The sequence below is a fragment of the Calonectris borealis genome, chromosome 3 (genome assembly GCF_964195595.1).
Source record: "Calonectris borealis chromosome 3, bCalBor7.hap1.2, whole genome shotgun sequence".
NCBI classification, from domain to species: Eukaryota; Metazoa; Chordata; class Aves; order Procellariiformes; family Procellariidae; genus Calonectris; species Calonectris borealis.
This window is the reverse complement of record NC_134314.1, coordinates 45,563,028-45,586,713: the sequence shown is the minus strand read 5'-3', so window position 1 is coordinate 45,586,713 and position 23,686 is coordinate 45,563,028. Positions and strand designations below refer to the sequence as shown.

The following is a 23,686-nucleotide window of genomic DNA, read 5'->3' as shown; positions in this document are numbered from 1 at the left end:
CCCAGAGAGTTTCTGTATAATTAGCGAAGATAGGCACAGGCTGTAAGAAGTGATATTGTGATATAAGACAGGGATCTGAACAAAAGAGAATTAATCAGTGTCAGTGCTGGAACAGACTTGGAACAAAACAAGGAATTTGAACCTCAGTTTGCTGTCTTTCAGACTGATTCTCTACCATCTACTACTACATTCCTCTTGGTTAAGTTAGTCTGGCACTAAAAGTTTTTCAAAAATCTGTTATAAAAAGTCTTCATTAAAGAACTCCAGTCTCTCTCATGTGAGTGTTGGTGCACCACCCTGTCTGCACATCGTCATTCCATCAGCTTGTAATTTTGTCTGCGAAGTATCACACCATGTTCTTCCATGTTCTTCCCCGTGACCAAGGCTTGTCCTTTCACATTGCTTTCTACTGGCATTTGAGAGAGGACATTCTAAAGTAGGTCCAGGTTTTCTCTAGTAATACTCAACACCGTGTTTTGTTATTTTCTTTAAATGACTCTCATCTTGCTTGTTCTCTGTAAAAGCAAATTAATCAACAGGACAGTATTGTCGAGAAAATTGTTAACGTAGGCTTTGTTATTCAACACAGTTCAAACTTACTTTTGCATTTTCTACAGTGTTTCTGGAGCTTGGTGAACAAAAATTTAAAGAATATCTTTGAAAGGCCAAGTAGTTCTGAAAGGATGTCTGGTTTTGAAACAATTCAGTGTAAAGACCCATTGAGTTTTAGCTGGTGGATTATTACTCATCTGGCATCACTCTACCAGTTTGACCGTAATGGAAATCTAGATGAAAAGGTGGGTATGCTTTTTTCTAAATACTGAAAGTTATTATAATTTATTTAGGTCTCTAACTTTGGTTATTTTTGTTAACAGAAAACAATCCATGTGGTAATACAGGAATTTTCACACTCCTTAAAAAAAGGTCCTTGAAGGTTGGTGGTGTTAAGGTGTGCTTTGTACAAGTCAGTAAACATTCCAGGAGCCCCTGACATATTCATGTTATACACCAGATATTCAGTAGATTACTGTATTAAGGAAACTTGAAATATCCCAAGTAGTTAGTAGCACATATACTTAATGATGTAGCATATGTTTTAAGACTGCCTGCCTGCAGCATAAATGCTTCACTGGGTTTGTTGTTTTAGGAACTGAACACATTAGATTGTAGCGTATGAAGTTTAAACCTCAAACATTGACTGTGTAATTGTTAATGCCACTTTTTTTTTTTTAAAGTGGTAGCTCTGCTCTGGATAAATTCCAATCTGTCTAATTGCATTCCCTTTGTATCACAGCAATGGCATGATGAGGTGCATATATATTTGTATAATTTTTTGTGTTGGTGTGGTACCAATAGACACTGTCTAATAACTGTTGAATTCAAGCTTCAGTTTAGGAAGTTCTGGCAGTAAGTTGCAAGGCATTTGCTTTAGAAGATGACTTTAGATTTTCCTACTGGCTAGAGTAGGCTGGTCCCCAATTAATCAGGTTCTTGTCTGTGAATCTCATTGTGAGGGACTTGACATTACCATGCATTCTGTAAGGGGCCTAGATGAGACCTGCACATGCCATTCCTACACCTGTAAGATGTACGTACGGCCATACTTGGTATTGATGCATCAAATTCCTTCATGGACCTCACTGCAGTTTCTGCAGTTCTGGGGTCATGTAAACCCTGACCCTTCTTTCAGTCTCTTACTCTGAGATTCATCCTGCCTAGTGTTAAGTTTCTAATAATTAATTGGGAAAGAAATAGGCACTTGCTGAAGCAATTCATCCATTTTGAGAGGTATGAAAGCTGTCAATTTTTCTTAATTGTCTATAGAGGGAGCTGACTAGAAGAGATAGCTGAAGACCCTGAAATCTAGTTTTTTGTGGTTGTGGTTTTTTTTTTGTCTGATAGTGTTTTTGGCACTAGGGAGAATCAAGTCTTCTGTCATCTGTCCTTCTGTTCTTTTATCTTTTGCCTTATTGTAGTTGTGTTTGGTTTTTGTTTTGGGTTTTTTTTTTACGTTTCAGCTGGATTGCTTATATTCCCTAGTTTGCCAAGCTCTATATGGTTTCTTCCACAAGAAGGGCTTAATTGCCCTTTCTTGTGAAGTGTCCTATTATTTGTAATTTAATAGTGTGTATTAAAACTGGAAAGGTCATACCCTTTTTCTGTTAAAATCTTTACCATGATTTCCCATCCTGACTTAGGACAAAAGGATGAAACCTTGAAACGTGTTTGTTAACGGCAGATCTGTAAAGAGGGAAGAGTCTGATCACATCAGTTGATCAATTTGTTTTGATAACTTAAAATCCCCCCCTTCATCTTTAAATCTTTAAAAGTGCTAGTATATAAACAAGGAATGAAAAATGTTGAACTTCTGTGAATGCTTTTAATCCTAAGTAAAATTAGACTTTCTAATAAAAGTAAGAATTACTTTCATTGATTTTTATCTTGCAAATTCCCTGATTTGTCAAGAAAAAAAAAAAGAAGATAAGGAAGCTGTGGTAATTCAGTGCTTGAATACTTAGTTGAAAAACTCATGACCGTTTCTGGTGACTAGAGGACTTGATGAATGTGGGATGCCTATGCTTCTGCTGCTTGCGGGTTGGCAGATCCTTTAGGATCTCGTGGCAGGCTGCTCATTATCATGTGGTTCCGTCTTTTCTAATAATACCATGACAAAATGAAGCAACTTCTTACACATTCATACAGTGTAAAATTGCAGAGCACATCTGATTGTTACACTGAAGGTTGTCTCAAGCTTCCCTTGCTTTTGCCCGTTACTTTTGCCCCCCCGGTAGTGGGGGAGGACCACAGTCCATAGTGTATTTCAGAGGGACATTGGGAAGATAGAATTACTACACTCCCTGTTTATTAGAGGAATTTAGGTGGAGAGAAAAGGTTTTTCCCAAGTTGAATACAGAAACCAGTGTGAAGCAGACATTTATCCTGGGTTTCTTATATTTTATGCCCTAATCAAAATGCAGTGATACTGTTTACTTTGATCGTTGGATTTTTTTCCTGTCTCTCATACTGATACATACTGTGTATTTAGCCTCGTGAGAGATTATTTTTTGCCCCAGGCACTGTATTATTTAAATAAGCCAAACAGAGGTAGAATGGGAAAAAGGATTCCTGTTCTTCTTATTTTAAAGCCGGAATCTAAGACGCAGTGACAGGAAGTGACTTGCCCAAGATTAAATAATATTTTTTCCTTAGAGCCCACCTGAGAGAAGAGAATTTTCAAGTCTCGATTTGTAAATCTTGAGACCATCCTCTGCATGCTCCTCTTGACGTTTCCAGTAGTCTTTATGTTCAAACTGTGAGCTGTGCTTCGCATTTCTCTGAGTGTGGCTGTGAGTTTGTCCAGGGATCCCTGTTCTCTTAAGTGCCATGGGTACTTACAAAAAATCTTATCAGTAACAACAGTGCCTTTTCACACACCACAAGAATGTAATCTGTCATAGATAGTTGATGGTAACCATTTCTTTAGGTCCCTTGTCCCCCCCTGCAGAATTACAACCTCAAACATTCTTTGACCATTATAAGATAAAATAGTCTGTGATATAAATTTGTGAGTGGAATTACATCAGGGCTCAATGTAGTCCTATTTTGTTGGTTAAACATCTGATGCGAGAGCTTCATGACACATGCTTTCTTTTAATTAACTGTGATCAGAGGTGGGAGGGTGATGTGTCATAATGATGGTTATTCATGTGCTCTGTAGCAAAAATTGCCTCTAAGCCTATGTCATCTGTGGAAGATTTTCAATTTTTTAATGTGGTCTGCATGGCCTTGAGGTTATTATGAGAGCTTTTAAAATTCTAAATAGGTTTCAGACTTGCTTCTTTTTATTTTTTCCCCTTTAGCTTATATAACGTAATTTCAAATATGCAATGATTCATATATATTGAATATATATTTCATACACATTAAACCATTTTTTTAAATGAGAAAATTTTGGCCAGGTTTCTTAGAGACTCTGTTCTGAGGGATGTACAGTACATGTCTCTTTCCATAACCCCCCATTCAGGTCCCACTTCACTCTTCTGAAAAGCAGGATTTGTACATTTAAAAACCAAATGGGACCTGATGAGAAAATTTGCTACTTCTGAATATTGCAGGGGTCAATTTCAATGTACTGTGGGCTAGGGAAATATAGGCAGAATTACTTGGGGCTAAGAATTCTTGCCTTTGAATAGAATAATCTGAAATGGCTACGTGGCAAGATATGCAAACATGGACTTCCAGCTGAGAAGCCTCAGCTTGGAAGTATGGCTTGCAAAAGTTTCTTCCTGTTAACCCAGAGGGTGTCAGCTCAAGTTTTTGGTTTTAGCAGCACTTTTATGCTGTGAGGTCTCCAGGTTCTGTTGATTTTGGAACTCTCTGGAGGTGGAGGGAAGATGTTGTAAGCCAGCAGGTTTGGAGTAAGAGATGTAGATTCTACATATTCTCTGACAAGAATGGATTGTAAACAGTTGCCATGCCATATTGCCAGTATAGCAGGGAATACTGTTAGGATGTAAATTTAGTGGGATTTGAATGAAACAAGTCTGTTAAAAGATAGAGACAATTGAGGCTAAAAAAAAAAGAGTGCAGCAGCTGGTTGGTGTCATTCTTTCCTGAGTTTGGGCTGAACCTGGGTGCACTCTTGTAATTGATTCTGGTTGGTGTCAGGAGCTTGCCCGAGATTACTCCAGGATCTTGTAAGGTGATCTGCATACGGCAGATGAGCTGGAACTTCGGCAATAAACACCTTTTGTATAAATCAGGTGTCCCTGGACTATGGGAGTCCTAAAAGCATGTTCTAAGCAGGCTGATCCAGACATTCAGAGGTCTCATAGACATTAATCTCTGATAAATCTGGCTTTTGAGCAGTTGATTACCTTTACTTGGAGTCTGCAGTAGGACCACCATGCCAGTGTGTAGGTATTCACATAACATCAAGCTCTAAAATACAGCAATCAAAATAAAAATCTGACGTGAATACTAGCCAGAACTGTCTGGGAATGCTGACTGTGCACTTCCTGGGTTTTACTTATTATTGAAGTGCTGCCTTTACTCCGTGGCTACTTGTTGATGCAATGGCCTCTCCTCCTGACATCTGGTTTCATGATACAAAGGCTTTGGCATCAATAACAGCATAAGAAGTCCTGTTTAGCACCCTAGGCATGATATGCCCTCTGCTGTTCTGGCACAATTATTTGTGTCCCTATTCTATGACCTAGGTCAGGCCCTCCTCCCTTTTTCATTCTTTCTTTCCTTCCTAAAGCTCTGGGTTGGTTCACTGATCTAGTTCACACTGAGTCCCACAAACAGAAGTACCAGAACAACTGAGCAGTGGCACGCTACAGCTGTGAGGGCAGGAACAGCAGCTGGCAGGATGAGGAGAAGCAGTGGGAACTCCTTAATTGATACTGCTCAAGTTCCTGAATCGTGAAATCACAGCTTTAGTGTAACTTTCTGCAGATCTGTCGTTTCATTCATATTTGTTCCATAAACAGTCTACAGACTGTGACTTGCTACCATCAGCAATCTTTCAGAATTCTCATTTTCTTGTCATGCAAAAATGTAAAGCCACCAAGTAGTCAAATTGTGTTACATAAGTATTAGTGCATCTTTTTAAAGAGTTCATCTTTAAAATTCTCTCAGTACTCTCTGGAGTTCTGTGTGGAATTGTCACCAAGTCACAGCATGAAGTAGTGTAGTCAGTAGCAGAGGAGGATGGGGCATGATGGTGTTGCAATTACCAAAGCATAAGATGGTCTTTATTGTAAGCTCTATACAGACATTTAAAGGACAGATATCTGCAGAATAATTTACAAGGCTTAACATTTGTGATAGTGGAGGGAATGAGTAAGGCAGGACAATGATGAAAGTACTATGTTCACACGTCTAGTTATCCACACAAGCTATATACATAGCTGAGTGTAAGACATGATTTTTGGACCTCCTAGAATTGTAAGTATGTTGGCTTGGTTGCCTTTTATTTTTTTTCCTGGGAAATAGCCTTAGTTGCAAAACTTTCTACCCTTTTCTTTCCCACTTTGCCTAAATATATTTTTTTTTCCTCTTCCTTTTTAACATACTCTGCCATGCAACTCTTTTACTTCACTAGCATGGTCTAGTTGATTCAAATGGATAGTCATCTGTCTTCCCAAGCTGAAGAATATGAATTACGGGCCATATTTGACCTACCCTGTATTTTTTTCTATCTATATAAGCCATTACTATCTGGCCAACTCCTTACTGAATTGGCCAAAACAATCCTTAATGTTTGGCCTGGGAAAAATGAGTTAGAAGTAGTAAGAAGTGTTTTTTTCATTAAAAAGGAAAAAAACAAGAAAAGGTGAGATTGTACCTTTTCTTCTTTCTTACCCCTTATATCTTCCTTTTTACAGAATGTTAAAGAAAGAAATTATGAGACATACTGCTTGTACTAATCAAAAATGCCTGAATGTTTTGCTTCTTTACTAAAAGTGAAGGTTGGGATTGCGAATGAGTCACTTAAATCAGTTTAAATTGCGTATTCTTTATTTTTGGCTCTTTACTTGTTTTTGAGGCCTAATTGATATCAATTACATTCAAAAAATAAAAAAGCTGTTTTCAGTGATGACTACAATATGCTGTCATGAAATGAAATATTTCTGGAAATCTCTTGCCTGCTTATTTTCATGTTATTACATAATGATTCCTGTAAGGAATATAAATGCTATTTCATGCTGATAATCGTTATTTTTCAGAAACAGAAGGAATCCAATTGGAAATTTGTGGAAGAACTCCTTAAAAAATCCACTGATGCTCAAGTAAGTGTGTAAAGGAAGAAATAATGAACAAGGAAAGTGTCAGGGATGCTTTCAGGAAAAGACAGTGCATGAAACAAAGTCCAACTAACAAGTGTATTTTTGGAATTCTAGTATTTTTATCACAGGTAAATGAACATCCTTGACGTAGCTGAACTATGGCAGTATACAGTTCCCTCCTTGTTAGCAGTTACACTTGCTTTAAAGTGGTTGTGCTTGATGCTAAATTGTCAGATAAAGGAAAAAGATAATTATCCTGGAAGGGTAGGTATATGGCTACTCGGACAAGATGTATTCAGAATAAGAACTGGATGCTTAGAAAATGTAAACCAGATACTGAATGTAAGGATATCAAGTTGAGGAGACATGATGAGGGAGATAGTCAGTTGCATTGAAAATTCAGCTATATCCTCATCACAGCGGGAAGGTGACTTGCCTTGCTGAGCAATTTGTCTTACAGGCTTGAATCAAACTCTTACTGATAAGGTTCTAGTTTCTGAGCACTTATTTCATACCTTATCATTTTTCTTTCTGCAGAACTGTTAATGCAATGCTTCATGGCCCAGAGGTCAAAATTGACCTCCTTTTAAAATGCTTTTAAAAATGCTGTTCATCACGCTTTTAAATATGTTACGTTGCAGCTCTGTAAATTTGCTCTGAAGCTGCATGGTACAAATTGCAAATGCTGTATCAGCAACACCTATAAAAATAATTTCTTTAATTTGTGTACGCTTAAAATGAGAATAAATATGTTTATTTTTGTATTTGGTCTCAGATGAAATAAAAAAATTCCTGCAGTTCTGTGGTGAAAGCAGAAGAGGAATCACTTCTTTTTTTTTTTTGTTATTACTGACTTGCTCATGCAGTAGCAACAGCTGTGGTTGAAGTTGGAGTACGGAACAATACTTGTTACAACTGCAGTTTTTACAAAAAAATATTTTGTAGTTGTTAGGATAGTTGAAACAATAGATAGGGTATTAAAAGTTGAAAAATCATGTTATACATAAACTCTAACATTTGTTTATGTAGACTTCCAGCTTAAAAGGTTAACTCTTTTTGAATGATTTGACAGTATATAACTGAATACACACACTGTGCATATACATTAAAACTACAGTGGTGATATCACTTATTGGATGCCTACCATTCTGTGAGAGAAACTGGAGAGATTTAGATGAGATAAGAGGCATAAAAACTGTGAGTAGCTTATTAGCCACCTTCCTGTGTTGCATCTTCTGTATGTCAGCAACCTGAGAAACAATAAGAGGACACTTGTAGTTACGTTTTTCTTCAAAATATTCCTCTTTTCTTGTGAATGTATATTATTTTGAATAAAGATTACTCTGAAGTTGAAGATACGTAAAATATACAGCTTTTTGATGCTTCTGTTAAACAAGTATTGAGTTGTAGACAGTTTAGAAAGGCAGCTACTTCAGAAGATTTGAATGAGTCAATCATGACACAGTAATATGAGGCAAATAGCTGTTTTAATTTCCAAAGGCAACCAGTGTTGGAATTAGAACAAATGCTCATTTGCCAAGGATATGGTTGCTCCTCCATCTAAGGAGCCATCTAGCCATCTAGTTTATTTCCTTTTTTTTTTTTCATTTGTTCATTATTTTTTCTTGCATTATGGAGTTAGCTGCTTGTAGGAAATGCTCCTTGGAGAGCATTAGTCCCTGTATGTGCATGCATGAGTACATGTAGGTACTTATATTAAAAAATGCATCACGCTTCCTGTCCCTGCACACGAGCCTTCTTGACAGTGCCTAGGAAGGAGATCTTCTTTCACCAGTAGACATGTCCATCTCCTCTGTTGATCTGTCAGCTTCATGTGGCCGCTCTTACCTTTTATCTTATCCTTATGTATCTCTGAAGTATCTGCTGAGTGAGTATTTTTGAGACCAGAAAATTTAGGAATGAGAAGCGCAATGAGATATCAAGAAGTCAATAATGAAATGGAAAATGGAGAAGCAGAAAAAAGCAAAAGGGAAAATAGTGCTCTTTGAATGAACAACAGGACAGTATTGATGATAGTGCCCACTAACACTTGTCTTGAGTTTGTTCGTAAATATTACCTGAGCCATCCTTTTCAGCATATACAGTCTGTTATCTGTACTAGAGATGCACAGTAATAGCTGTGCAAAGTAAGCTGAAAGAAATGATAGTGCTGAATCACTCATTTGCAAGAGAGGGCAGGAATTGGTGGTTAGAAACTTCATTTTTAAGTATACAGGAGCTTAAAAACTAATCATGTTTACTACATAGTACGTCCATCAACCTCATAATCCACTTGTGCTTATTGCTTTCTAACTTCAAAAGCTTGTAGACTACACATGTTCAGAAGGAGAATGGGAATATACAAAGGATGAGGGGGAAATGGAGATGAAATCGAAGTATGCATAGTTTTGCGTGTTCAAAACCATCTGAAAAAGGTGCCGATCATACATTTGTAATGTAAATTGATAATCTCTCTCTTACCAGTAGCTGTTAATTTCTCTTCATGTGAGCTTCAATTTCTGTGTTGTGAAAAGATGATTTAATAGGCCCTGTTGCAGACCTGGATTTTGAGGGTAAGGGAAGCATCATGAAAGTGGAGAAAAGAATGGTCACCTTTGATGATGAATCAGCAGAAGTTGGAGTTAGCTGTAACATCCTCAGGACAGCTAAGTATTGGGATGCAAAAATGACTAACCAGTGTTAAACCTGCAGCATTTTGCTAGTTTCAGTAAAACTGTCGAGTTTAGTGATCCCCAGCACAGAGAGGACAGCCCTCATGTGGGCAGCAGAGAGCCTGCGCCACCTTCATCCAGTATATGTCTGATTTTGGGGGTGATATGCTGAGGAAGGTGTCCCATGTCCGGGTGAAGGTAGCAGAGGGGTGCTGCAGTGCCCTGTCTTCAGGTAGGTACTCCTTCTTTGTAAGGTCAGCCTGCTTCTGAGTATGGAAAAGATGTGAAGGTGCTGTTCAGGTTAGGGGACCAATGGAGATGGGAAGCAAAAATACTCTATTTGTGAGCTGTAAATAAAGCTAGGAGCAATAATGGATACCTGGGCAAGTGTAGAGTGCTGCTTCCTTGGATATATCCTTTCAGCTTCAAACAGTTGACAGACTGGTGAGTTTCTCAGCCAGAAACTGCTCTCTTTTTTTATAATCCTTGATGGATAGAGTTGAAGACAATTGCTTGTGTGAAAGATCTCCCATCTGTATCACAAAAAGGACTTTTATGGGGAAACTAGTTACATGAGGTATTCCCTACTTCTGTTGTAATTTGGATTTCTGCTACTGGGCTAATGACAAAAGTAGAGCTGGTTTACAATTCTATTTGTACCACAAAATGAAAATTGTTGTACTAGAAATATTAACATAGCTGTATTTGTATACTAGGCAACATGAAACTGACTAAATTTATGGATTGTCAGTATAAGATGAATTTGTGTTTGCAAAGTTTTATTGTGAGAATCAAAAGCTTTTTTGTTCATAAGAACTAATAGTAGTCTGTATTATTAGCCTTCTCTCATTTTAGAAAATAAATGCTTCATGTTTTTTCATTTCTGCCTCAATTTTGTTATACCCTCACTATATTTTTTTGTTTAATTCTACTCTAAAAGAGATACAGAAGTATTTGTTGGAGTTCTTGGAAACCAATTTTGTTACTACAGTAGGAGGTCATGAGAGAAAAATGTTGTGTTTAGCTAGTACTATCATTTTGATAGTATCTGGTGTTCCTCCCTTCTGCGATAAATTAAAAGCTGACGACCTCAAGAGTTCTGATAGTATTTCCACACTGCAGCAAGAGACTATTTTAAGCAAAAGAGCAATGAGAGAATCCATTAATCCCTGGGATATTTGAAGTCTGGAGAACTCTTTCATATTAAATTTGAGATAAAGCCTTCAGTACTATTTTGGTTTTGGAAACTGTTCTAAAACTATTGTTGGACAGATAAATAATGGTTGAAATTGAAGCTGCTCAAAATACCATGTTTATTGTTGAATTAATTTAACTGAAGTAGTCATTGTTGAATTAGATCCTAAACATAATCCTATGCACAAATTACAGCTTTAAGACTAAGCATTCACTTTCTAAAGGGTATGTGGTTTGGTTTGGGTTTTTTACATCTTTTGTAACTGGGTAGATCTCGCTAGAGAAATAGATATGTTCAGCTGCAGTTTTTGTTTTATTTCAAAACTCTGCTTTTATTCATTAAAAAAAATAGCAGCTGTTGAAAATGGCTACAGTTCTGTACCTTGTTTTTTTCTATAAGATTGTTATTTTGGGAAGACTACTGATTTAATAGTTATATGTCGTATATAAAAACAATACCTGAGGATCACCTTTCATTTGTAGGCATTTTTATTATATTTGAACTATTATTCTGTACATCTTTTAATGAGTCTTTCTTGAAGAGTTTCTTTTCTATTTTGGTGTTTTTCGTACGTTGTTTTACATAATGTCTTAGAATATATAATATTCTATCACAACTGAAAATGCCGTTCCAGTTTTCAAGTTGTTTTAGCAATATACCACTTTAGAAGCCATATGCCCTACATTAATTGTTCATGAGAAGAGAAGGCAGGCATTAGAAGTTATTGTAGATGAATGGTGTAATTGTTTACAGTGTTCTGACAAAGTGCAGCAAATAATGTTTTCCATATGAATGTATAGCCAGGTAGAGATAAGTCAATGAGTTATCTCTCCTTTGTGTAGCATTGAAAACAGGGGAAAAAAGCAGCTCTAAGATGTAGTAAGCCATAAGAAGTAGCATTGTGGGTAAGAGCAGAAGTCCTGCTCTTCCAGTAACAGGTACTTAATTAAAAACGATTTTAAAACAACCGCCCAAACAAACAAAAAACCCCTCAACAAAACCTAATGCTATCGTTTCTATCACCTGGCATCAGTGATTTTTTTTTTTTTTTTTTTTTTTTATTTAAGCATTTTCTGAGCGGGGTGAGCTTGGGACATAATTCAGGACCTAGGACTGTAATTGGAACTGAAGGGGTAACTTCCCAATATTTATCTGAGGCATGGTTTCCTTCAATCTCCTTCCTGGGGCTATGATATTGAGTCATAAAACTCATCCTGTATCTTTTTTATTTTTCTTACCCCTTTTATTCCTTTTTAGCTTATTTTATGCTATTAGAAATTCCAGGCCTGTATAGTGTTTAGATGTATTTGAAAGCTAGAAGTAAGTCAGGGGTTTCTCTTGTCACAGGACAAGTTCGCTACTATCCCAGAGATGTGTTAGACGTACATGTGTAAAAGTCCTCCCTTAAGACAACTACACACAAGCTGGTCTACTAAACCACTTTTATAGTCAGTGGAGACAATAAAGCCCTTCCAGGGCTTATCATCTTATACTTAATCATCCTAAAGTAGATGTCTAAAATAGGCTGGATTAAACACATGATTTCAGTCTGAGCATGGAGCTCCTAATATCCTAGCTCCGATGACATCAAAAGCTGGATGAGAAGAATCCCACTCTCAGTATCCTGAATTACAACCTGAATGCTTCACTCTGTTCAAATTGTTTGGAATTTCCTATTTTCTTTCCTATGAGCCTTCTTCCTTTGTGTGCAAAATTTGGAACTGATGAATACAAAAAGTGTGGTATGGGAAGTTTTTTGTCTGTTTTTTTTCCAGTGTTCAGAGACTTATTTGCCCTTGATTTAGAATTTTCTGGGATGTTAGCAGTATAGCCATGTTGCAGAGGTTTGCGAAGGAACATGATTCAGAAAGAAAAGATCCTCCTGTTTGGAATATTATAACGAGAAACATGAGCTCTCAGATAGTTGCACCTTCCCTTTGTATCAGCGGTGAATGAGCTTTCCTTTGGATTTACATGACAGAAGGGCTTAAGCGTTCAGCTGACTCATGCATTCAGTATAGATAATGCCCCATTTATTGTTTCGTGAGGTTCTGTACCATGCAGTCATGTTTCAACTTAGGCTCACAATATTGACTTGGCTGTTTTCTTAATGTGTCTACAACTCTGTGGACACGTGAAATGGTGCATGATGAACTATTATATTGGCTGGATTGCAGGATGCAATTGTCAGCTTTTATCTTCTGGTTCATTACTCGTCTTAGTAGATGAATTTACTCAACATTATATAATTAAAAATAATTTTTATGTTAGGAAATTATTCTTAATGGTCCGGTAGCATTGGGTTTATGTCTAGACAGGTGATGCTCCCCTCCTACAATAAACTTTTTATTCCTTTTTCAAGACTGGTGTGTTAGAGGAACACTTACGAATGCATCTTCAGTGCTGTTTGACTTTGTGTAGTTTCTGGGACTTGAACCTATCTATTGTCACCATACTCTGGGATTATTACAGCAAGAACCTGGTAAGGAGATGAATATATAAAATTGTAGAATTGTATGTGGACGGCCCTCGATTTTTAGCAATTAATTCTGATTCTCCTCTAGCCAAGCTTGATTGCTACACTTTTGTAAAACTGACTAGTCAATGGCAGTATCCTTAACTTTGCTATATTTATTTAAGAAATAATGTTTAAATATATGTTATGGTCCATTATATAATACATTCTATTATTATGTAATACATTACATTACATAATTACATTCACAATAAAATGAATTATAATATATTTTTACTCTTATTTTTCATCAGGACTACTCATTTTAAGATCTCGTAAAAACACTTTGCACATAGTTACAATGCATTTTTATTTTTTGAGTTGTAGTAGGAACAACTCCTTTTGTTTGTGTGAAGGATTGCATCTTATTGCCTTATGAATGTTAACATTTATTGTTACTTATAATCTTTTCTCATTTCATTTATTCTTTTAGAACAGTTGCTTTATTGTTCCTTGGCTTGGTCTGAAGGGTCTGGCAAATCTTAGTAAAACTTCTTTGTCAATGCTTGAGTTGGTGAAAAGTTGCTGTTGTGAACAGCAGATACCTGCCCTGTACAAGTCCAGCAACAGTTACTTCATTTTTCTGAGCATTTTGGCATGGATGTTGAAAGAAGAGGCAGAGAACAGTGGCGTGCATCCTTGGAAACAAATTAAAGGACGGTATGGCTGCTATGTAGTTTGTCTCATGTTGTAAGAGGTCTAGTCAGTCAGACTGCATGGCCCTTCCAGCCAAATACCGAAGCAAAGGGGGGGTGCTGTGCTCATGAGAAAGTAAAGGGGATGGGGGGTCCAGGGTGATTTATAATTTGAAGAAGGCAGTTGTTCTGTGAAGTTTCTGTTGCCAGATGAGGCTGTGACAGGGTCCAAGAGCTGAGTCCAAGAATCACCTTGGCATCCATCGCCTGTGATGATTTACTTTGTCCCACAGGCCAGGAATTTGGTACACTGGCAATCTATGCAGTGGTACAACCCTATTGCCAGACAGGTGATGTAATTAAAGCACAGAAATTCTGTTTGAGCTGCATGTTATCCAAGAACATGCAGACTGCCTCTTGCTGGCCTGCAATTTCATTTATATTTCCATTTTCTTTTTCATGGTTTCCAAAATTTTTCACAATTTTTTTTTTGAGAGGGTTTTAATTTTTAATTTAATTTTGAAACATATTAATTAAGAGGTATGGTCAGTCATGATATAAAAAACCCATAAAATATATATGCTCTAAATAAAAATCCTTATGTTTTATATACTTACTGAATCCTTAAAACTTTTATTATAGTAATGAGATTGAACTGATCATTAAAGGTGCTAACTTCTTAAAATTTTTTTTCATTGGATATAGAAGACTTGGAATTAGTTTTGTTCTGGGGTTTTTGTTTTGATTTTTAAAAAATATTTTATTAAGTATTAATAAAATTAATTGAAATTTTATTAAGTATTAATAAAATCTTTTTGTATGCAAGTAATAAATATATAAAAAAAGCACATGTGTATGCACACCCTACAAAGCTATGTGGTATTTTTCTTCCAAGAAACTATCAGAAAGGGAAAATATATCTAATGTCTATGTACACTTCATGAGTTGTTACAGTCAGTAAAGTTCAGGTTTAAAAATTACTACAACTACATAGAAACAAATATGTTGTTGGATGCTGAATCAGTGTCTTGCTTTAATTAGTAATTTGAATTAGCCTGCTCTGTTTTTACTGAAAACAAATTATACTTACATTTTTGTGCTATTACAGCTTGTTACTTTTCTTAATTTCAGAGGGGGAATAATAATACACAACATACACACTGTGTCAGTCTGCTCAACCAGTATTCATAATTTTTACCTTGAATAAATCAATTACACAAGTAGCAAAATTTAACAGCCTACAGCTATGATTTTGGGATGAACTCTGTTTTCAGCAGCTAACCAAGCATTAATTGATGCATGAAGAACGTAAATGCCTGTCAGTAGTGATTTACTACTAAACAACATTAATTGGATTCGCTGTAATTTTTGGTAGCTAGATTTGATAACCTCAGCACCATTTCCAACTATTTTTCCAGGGGACAGAATAGGAAAACAGCATTTATGGATGTTTAAATACTGTATGTGGTACTTACTTTAAATTAAAGGTGAAGAATATACCCAAGGTTTTAAACACACAAATCAAAAAGTTAAGCAAGCCATTTTCATCTTATTCCTCTGTCGTAGGAATGGTGACATTTATTTAAAAATCCAGATCCGAGCGAAGGTCACAGAAAAGACACTTATGTAAAAGCTTTCTGCTTTTTGTCAACCACTTCAAAGTTGCAAAGTAGCAGTGCTTCTCACCATCAGCGACGTATGACTTGAGCACTGTCATATAAGCAATACAGCTTGAAGTTTCTTAACATCTTCCTGCTGGAAAGAGGTTTCTCTTCCAAACACCTCAGTTTCCCTGTTTTCTCCCAAACTTGTAGTCTGCAGTCCATATAGTAGGTGTGCAACAGAGGTCGGTACAGACTTTGGCAAAGGGCTGTGGAGAAGAGGAGCTTTCCATCAGAAATCTTCCTCTCCCTTTTACTGCAGTGATGGTTATGTAGGTGAGCCTTCGAGCGCAGCAGCTGTGCCAGTATTACATAAGAACAGAAATCAGTAGCTAAAGGAAGGAGGGTCCCTGGTCTTTTTGGAATTTTCTTTGTGCCACATGGAAATAAGGGAGTTTCTAGGGAAGAAGTTGGGGTACAGGAATTGTTTGCTGTTGCTAAGAGATGCCACTTGGCAGTTTCCTTTCCTAGCAGTCCTCATGGGCTAAATTTGATTGATATGAAGGCATGGTATGGAGGACACCTGTCACAGGCAAAGTAGAGAGAGTCTGTTCATAATATTGTGCCCAACCTTATACTAGAGGTTGGATAAGGGAGAAAGGTTAGGCTGTTCCTGGGGTTGAAAACTCTTAACGTGTACTTTGTACTGGGAGCAGAAAATGGAACAGCATATTTGTTCCACTAGCCAAAATAGTAGAAGAGGGGAGGGAAAAGAGGCTATTTAAAAATTAAGGGTTATTGGAAGAGGATAACTGTAAACTAAAAGCATGAAAATACAATTTTAGAGTATCAAGCAGCTAGAAAATTGCATACTTTAAGAAACTTTCTGTTTCCTCATTTGTTTGGTTTGGTTTTTTAATGTAGAATTTATTCCAAGTTCCATCGGAGAAGAATGCAGGAGCTGACAGAAGTGGGGCTGCAGAACTTTTTTAACCTGTTCCTCATGCTGGCAATTGTTGCAGAGACAGAAGATGTAGTGAGTCGAGGGTTGGATCTTCTGGATTTCCTGACTTCATCTTCGATCACCGTGTCTCAGAGAGCTCTCATCTGGAGAGGCCATTGTGCTTTCCTTTTGATTTATGTTGAGAAGAACATGGACATTAGTGTCCTGGCTGAGAAACTCTCAAATGCTTTCCGTGAGAAGGCAAAGGAATTTTTAGTTACAAAAAATGACTACACACAGAAACAAAATCTCTGGACTCTGCTTTCAACCTACATTGATGGTGTCCAAGAAGTGTTTGAGACCAGCTGCTACTTGAGCCTTTCTGAAGAAAAGTTGCTAAATGATGGCTTTACTATGCTGCTGCCTGCTTGTCGAGGAGCTGAACTGAGCATGGTCCTAAATTTTCTTCAGGTTGTTCTAGCCAGACTTCGGTAAGTTATTTAGTTAAATTATGGATATAGACTGGTGTGTTGTTTTTGTCTTTAGGGTTAAACGGTAGTTCATATTAATTTCTTTCTGAAATAGAGTAAAAGGAAAGAGAAATCTCTGGAAGACTATGGATGATACGTTAAATTTCAAAATCCACCAATACCTCATTGCATTTAGAATTTTGGAAATGTTTCCTTACTATTTCAGGATATTAGGTTTGACATCCCTGATACTTTGTTATGAATTAGTGGCTCTGTAGAAAGTCATCCATCTTTTGGCACAGGAAATTTCAAAATTATTATCTGTACTAAATTACTTAAGTTAGGGGTTTTCAGTGTTTTGGGGTTTTTTTTGGTTTTTTTTTTTTCTTTTTTTTCTTCAGTGAATCTATTCTGTTTTTCAGACTCTTCATTCTATTTTTCTCTCTTTCATCAAGGTTGCAATCAAATACAACAGTTACAGACATTTAAATACTTGTTTGGGGTTCAGTAGGAAAGAAGGAAATAATATTTTACCACTTTCAAGCAGTTTTGCTTTGATGTACTGGTTCAGTTTTCAACATCCACAGTGCCCTTCAATAAGCATATTTTTGTCTACTGATGCCTTTCAGAGGTAGTTCTCCAGTTTGAACTCCAAACTGGCTTTTTTAATAAGATATTAAGAGGCAGCTGTTGATCTGCCATTACTTCAAATGTGCAAGACTGAAATACGTGGAAAGAGCTGTAGAAGAGTGCATAATAGGAACAGTCAGGCCCATATGCAAGATCTCTCTTTAACTAGGTTCTTTGTTATTGTCTAGTAGTTTGACTGCAGCTGTCAATAGCTTATACATCCAGAGACAACTGTTTCTCAGGCAGTCTTTTGAAAAAAGATGAAGCACGAAACTAAGTTTAGTTTATTTATTATTTATTGTTTCAGTTCAACTGAATGTATTAACTGGAATAAATTGGAAACTTCAAAAATACTTTGATATTTTCTCCATTAGCTAATACACAGCATTTGTTGTGTGGTTTTTAAAGACGAAATAGGGAGAAATTTGAAACTGGTGTAAAATTTGCCTATTTCATAACATGGTGGTGTTCTGAAGCTTTCCAGACCTGGGGGTTATGTGGTCCTCTTGTAATACAGAGAGGAGGGCATAGATGTTCATTGCGGACTTCTCAGGGCAAGGTATAGGACAGTACTCAACCTTTTCTTACAAAAAGCAGGAATGCTAAACTATTTGAATTACCAACACGCTCACATACTAATTGGTATGAGGTAGATTATTAGAGCCTTGTTTTTAACTGTTCTTTATTTCAGCTTCTGTATTTATACCTTTGGTTACTGTTACCTGCCTACTTATCCCATCAACAGAAGGGCTTAATTCCTTAACGTTTATAAAACGCTTTGATCTTCAGGTTGTATGGAACAGGAAAATGTTACTGCTTCTCTCTGCCGCTTTGTCAGACTTGCTGAAAATAGTCCTCTGTTGCCATACAAGTAAAACAACACTAAAACCAGTTTGTTCGTTGAGAAGATTTGGACAACTTTGTGTCAACCAGATATTAAACTATTATTGGCTTAACCAGACTGATTAGGCCAGGTCTGTTGGCAAACTCGGAAAAGGATGAAATGGTTCAATGCCGTTCTCTCTCCTGTTTTTAAAATCCAGGCAGATATAAGATAGTAGGCCTTTGATAAATGTAATTTTTCTGTACACTGCAGTCTAATAATTGTATACCTGTATGACAGGGAATTTACAGGTAGGAAGGAAGTGAGATCACTGATTAAAGAGAGAAGCAGCTCCCCCTAGGCTGTTAGGAAATAATAACTTCATGTGCCACTTTCTGCTAACCCCAGATGATGGCTCACGGGAGCATTCTTTATTGCTGATTAAGTAGCATTATGAAAATACTGACTTGGTTATGTTAACTAAATGCCTCAGTATTTAAAGCTTAAAATGTCAAATAGTTTTAGCAGTCCCCTTTAACATATCTTGTTGGATTGCTAGAATCGCATTCCAGGTTTCCCAGTTGCTTTTATTTGAGGATACTGTAAAAATGGCAATCTTTCATTTGCAGAGTGAGGTGTAGCCAAAAGCTCTTCTTTTAATTATAGCTATTCATGCTGCTATGGTTAAGGGTCTGTCAGCATTTCCATTATAAACCTTTATTTTCAAGGGTTTGTAACATAGCAGTGAAAAGTTGCTCTGGGCTAAAACTTGGCATACAAGGTTTTGAAAGTGCGCTTGTTTTCTGCCTTTCTTTTTTTTAAAAGGCATCTGAAAAGAGACCCCCACCTTCACCATTTTTACACTACTGTGTTTTAAAATAACCCTTTCCAGGTTTTTCTTGTATTTTTCTTGTCTGCTAGAAAAGTACTGGTAGCTTTTGATTGTTGTATTTGCCTATGCTTAGACTGTTTTAAATAATCTTTTTTAAATCACCTTTTTCTTTTATTATTATCATTATGATTGTTTTGGTGTCCATAAATTTAAATAGAACTATGACTTGGCAGGATAATTCATTTTTATTAGTTTTTGATATGTGGTGAATGAATAATTGGAAACAAGATGCTACTTGCTGGCATTTCCAAGTATTTGATCTTCATAGTGAGATTCAGTATGAAGTGTAAGATTGTATTTTAATACAGTCTCTTTTTTAAAAACATATGTAAAATAAACAGTAAACAATCAAGAAACTCCCCAAAATAAAAACGCAAAGCACTTCTTTCCTGTGTTTACTTGGAGCATTCAGCTTCTAGCTCAGACATAAGTTTTTCCCTTATTTTTTGTTTCTGTTTTTAAGCAGTGTTTTAGAATCCTGATTTCTTTTTTCTTTTTTTGATGAAAGGTAAATGCAGGATGCTTGCCCATGTGTGCTTTCATTTGTTCCAAATATCTAGCAATACCCGTCATCTGAGTGCCTCATGACACAAAAAGAAACCCCTGGTTAATAAAAACACAGGCATTTAAATGATTTGACAGAACTTGCTGTAAAAATGGACACAGACTCAGAGAAATCTGCTGAGTGCCTGGAAACAGTAGGTTCTGGCATTGCAATATGTTATTCTTAAAAGAAGTGCTTGAAACACGTTAAAATGTCTTTTATTGTAATCAGGTATTGCTCTGACATGAGCTTTCTCTCATTATCATCATCCTGGCATTTGGTTTTTGTAGTGTATTAGCACTGAGTTACAGGATTATAAAATGCAAGTACATGCCCAGGTGTAAAATCACTGCTGTACTCCAAATATCTTTGCGTAGTTTCAGCGAGACTTGCTACTGATTCTTATAAGAGAAATGAGAAATACCACAAACCTAATAATGTAATAAATGGTAATTTTATTTTGAAAACAATTCTTGCGTATTTATGCCCATTTGTACTGTTCTGCCAGTGTTGAAGGACATGAAAAGTTATTGAAAATTTCAGTGTGTAAATTTCATAAGCTCTACAGGAATACTAATCAGGTAAACCTGTCTCTAATTAAGAGTTATATTAATAATTGGGCAATGGATAACAGCAGAACTGGATCTTTCTATCTGTTAGAGTGTGTCTAGCCTTGAGGTTGTGAGAAAAATCACGATAGGAATGGAGGATCCAGTATATCTTTGCTGTGGAAATGTACAGTCATCTGTAATTTTTTTGTGTTATACTAGCCGTCAAAACAGCCTGTGGGAAGCTTTCAGAGACCAACAGAAGCCTCTCCCCCTCTCTGTTACCGTGTAAGTCAGATAAGAGCTGATAAGCTCAGGAGGAGAATAGAAAGGTTGTCCCCCCTCCCTCCTTCTTTTCTTCCCCCTCAGGGAAGTGTTAGTCTTTGTAAAATGTATTTTCTGATGTTGAACTTCTGAAAACTGTATCCAGAAGAGTTTGGAAGAGCATGAGCCTTCTCTTACCCATCCCATCCCGTGAGTATATTCAGAGCTACTGGCTGTGATGTCCTGACAAGCACAGAGGGCAACTCTGACAAAACCATTGAACTGAGAGTCAGAAGATCTTAGTTTGGCACTAAGATCTCCCAGGCTTAATGAATGACCATTAGAAAGTCATTAAAAGTTGCTATGAACTTTGTTTACCTATGTGGAAAAAGGAAATAAGTCCTTCCTTTTTGACTTCACAACATAGATCTTATGCTTGGGGAGCAAGCGTGTCTTTTGAAGTTCAGTTATTCCATTAATAAAACTGAGGTTTGAATGAGCGTGAAGAAAATCTAGTCTCTAAATGCTTTAGAGCATGGAACGCAAGAACTGCTTTAGAATATAGCAGTATTTTGAGAGGTTTGCTGTATCTAAATCCTTAAAAGTAATCTGTTACCATCCTCTGTGGGAATACTGAATGTGTTCTTAGCTACAGTTGTTGCCTTAAGGTGTGGCTCTGGTAATTAAAACTGTATTTCTTTTCTCCTCCTCCTGCGTTATGCAGGATTTGAGATTCCCCCCCCCCCCCCCCCCCCCCCCCCGGAATGTTTTTTGGTCTAAAATAATGCTTTTTATACCTTTGTCCCTTGTAATCTGATCTTCAAAGATGAGTAGCTAAAACCGACATGTGTTTTGATTGTGTGTCCTCTGCTCTGAGAGTATTACTATACAAAGGAATGAAATGAAATACAATGTGCACTGGAGCTGTGTACCTAATACTTTGCTTATAGAAAGTTCCTGTGTATGTCTAGTGTTGGTTCAGGTTTGCAAGAATATTTACTTCCACTACTCACTGTCTGTTTTCTTGAATCAGTAGGCAGCCACGTGAGAGCTGAATAATTGATTAAAATCAATTTCATATTGGTGTTTAAGATGTAGTAGAGAGCGTCTGCCCTAGAAGGAGGGCAACAAAGCTGGTGAAAGGGCTGGAAGAAATGTCCTATTAGGAGCAGCTAAAGACTTCGGGTTTGTCAAGTTTGGAGAAAAGGAGGCTGAGGGATGACCTCACTGCTCTCTACAGCTTCCTGAGGAGGGGAAGTGGAGAGGGAGGTGCTGGTCTCTTCTTGGTATCCAGTGACAGGACGCGTGGGAATGGTTCAAAACTGCGCCAGGGGAGGTTTAAACTGGACATGAGGAATCATTTCTTCACCGAGAGGGTGGTCAAACACTGGAACAGGCTTCCTGGAGAGGTGGTCGATGCCCCAAGCCTGTCAGTGTTTAAGGGGCATTTGGACAATGCCCTTAACAACATGCTTTAACTTTTGGTCAGCCCTGAATTGGTCAGGCAGTTGGACTAGATGACCATTGCAGGTCCCTTCCAACTGAAAAATGCTATTCTATTCTAGAATCACTTTAAGAACAAACTGAAACCACAAAAGCTGTCAAAGGACCTTCTGACTGCTGATGCCCAAACAAAGCCAGTCTTGGGAGATACCCGAAGCTAAAGAAACTCGAGTCTAGTACTCAGACATCAATCATGAAGATACACAGCTCTGTCCCCTGTGCTACAGATTGAAACACCTTTCTGTCTTTCATCCATTGTATTCATTTTATCTAAGAAAAATTAATCCACATAAGCTTTTTGTGGCCTACCTGACAGCAATACAAGACTTACTGTTGTGAAAGAGTAAATCTACCAAAAAAAGAGAGTAAAATCATATCCAGGTGTACTGAGAACCTGCTGGTTGGGACCCTGCAGTTGTTTAGAGAAACATGTGCTCCCTGAAGGACATAAAGCACAGATTTGTTTTCTGGTGGAAGTGTCTCACTTTTGAAACTATTTTCCCCAAATTAACTTTCTTCTCAGTTTTCCTTCTTTTATCCTTCACACAAGGTGTGAGAATGGCTTTTCATATGGAATATTTTTTTGCTGTTCGATGTTAAACAAAGAAATATTTTTGCCAATAAAACCATTATATGCAAGTAGCCTTCTAATCTCTTAATTTTGATTGTTTCTTCATTACCTTACAAGATATACATTTCTTCTCTCTTTAGGATATCTCTTGTCAGATTTAAGGCTTATTTAAAATGAAAAGAAAGCTGAAGCAATTTTCTTTATTCCGTTTCAGTCTCCTAAGGCCTATTTCCCCCTGGTGAGCTCATAGCAACAGGGGGGTTTAAGGGAATTCAGCTTTCTGCAAATTAATGTCTCACATCATGAAAATTCAGGACTTTTTTTTTCTATATCTTGAAAAAGTAATACAGTGAGTGCGAGTATTATTTCTTGCCAGCGGGTGGAAGATGAATGATTTTGTCACAGTTTTACTGCTTGATGAGCAGTGTCCTGAGGGTCAGGCTTAAGTCTGTGTCACTATGCTGCTCATTACTCTTGAGCTAAATAAGGGCTGATTGGATCTAAATTGCCTAGCACATGGGCCGCAGATGAGCTCAGTGAGTAGGGGATGACCTGCTATTCAGGCTGGGAGTAACCCCGGTGTGCAAATGCTGCATTAGAACACCGTGGGAGAATGAGAGGCTACCGACCGCTGCCAGCAAAAGAAATCGAAATGTAAAAACTCTTTGATGCTGCAATGTTAGAATTTGAAATGTAGGAAGTGACAGGTTGATGGTACTTATCAGCTTTGGCTGGATTAGAGAACAGTGTCATCTTGCTTATATAATGACAGAAGAATGAAGCTAGCTCCCAACTACTTTGCGGTGCAGAGCTGCTGCTGTCAGAGTCGATGCTGCCTCCTACTGACAGTCTGCGCAGAAGGATGGAGAAAGCGGATGGATAGCCGGCTTGGGAAGACGTTCTCAGGCTCTCTAGCATACCGAAGTGCACTCTCTGGCTCTGCCCATCTATTCCCCTATGTTTCTCGTCTCGTCTCTTAGTAGAGAATCGCAAACCTGATTGATAAAATAGCGAGTATACATTTTGGGACAAGAGCAAGCCACTGCCATCTTCAAAAATGGTTAGACGAGTCATCTACATGCACTG

General features: G+C 37.3%; 1 protein-coding gene across 1 annotated transcript in view; it reads left to right on the top strand.

Moving 5' to 3' along the window:
• MMS22L (MMS22 like, DNA repair protein) overlaps positions 1–23,686 on the top strand; it is a 95,693-nt gene that overhangs the window by 20,029 nt on the left and 51,978 nt on the right. The window contains exons 10-14 of the mRNA XM_075145519.1: positions 618–797; positions 6,735–6,797; positions 13,024–13,143; positions 13,610–13,836; positions 16,337–16,846. Coding sequence (XP_075001620.1) covers positions 618–797; positions 6,735–6,797; positions 13,024–13,143; positions 13,610–13,836; positions 16,337–16,846 — 1,100 coding nt within the window. The remainder of the gene's footprint in view (positions 1–617; positions 798–6,734; positions 6,798–13,023; positions 13,144–13,609; positions 13,837–16,336; positions 16,847–23,686) is intronic.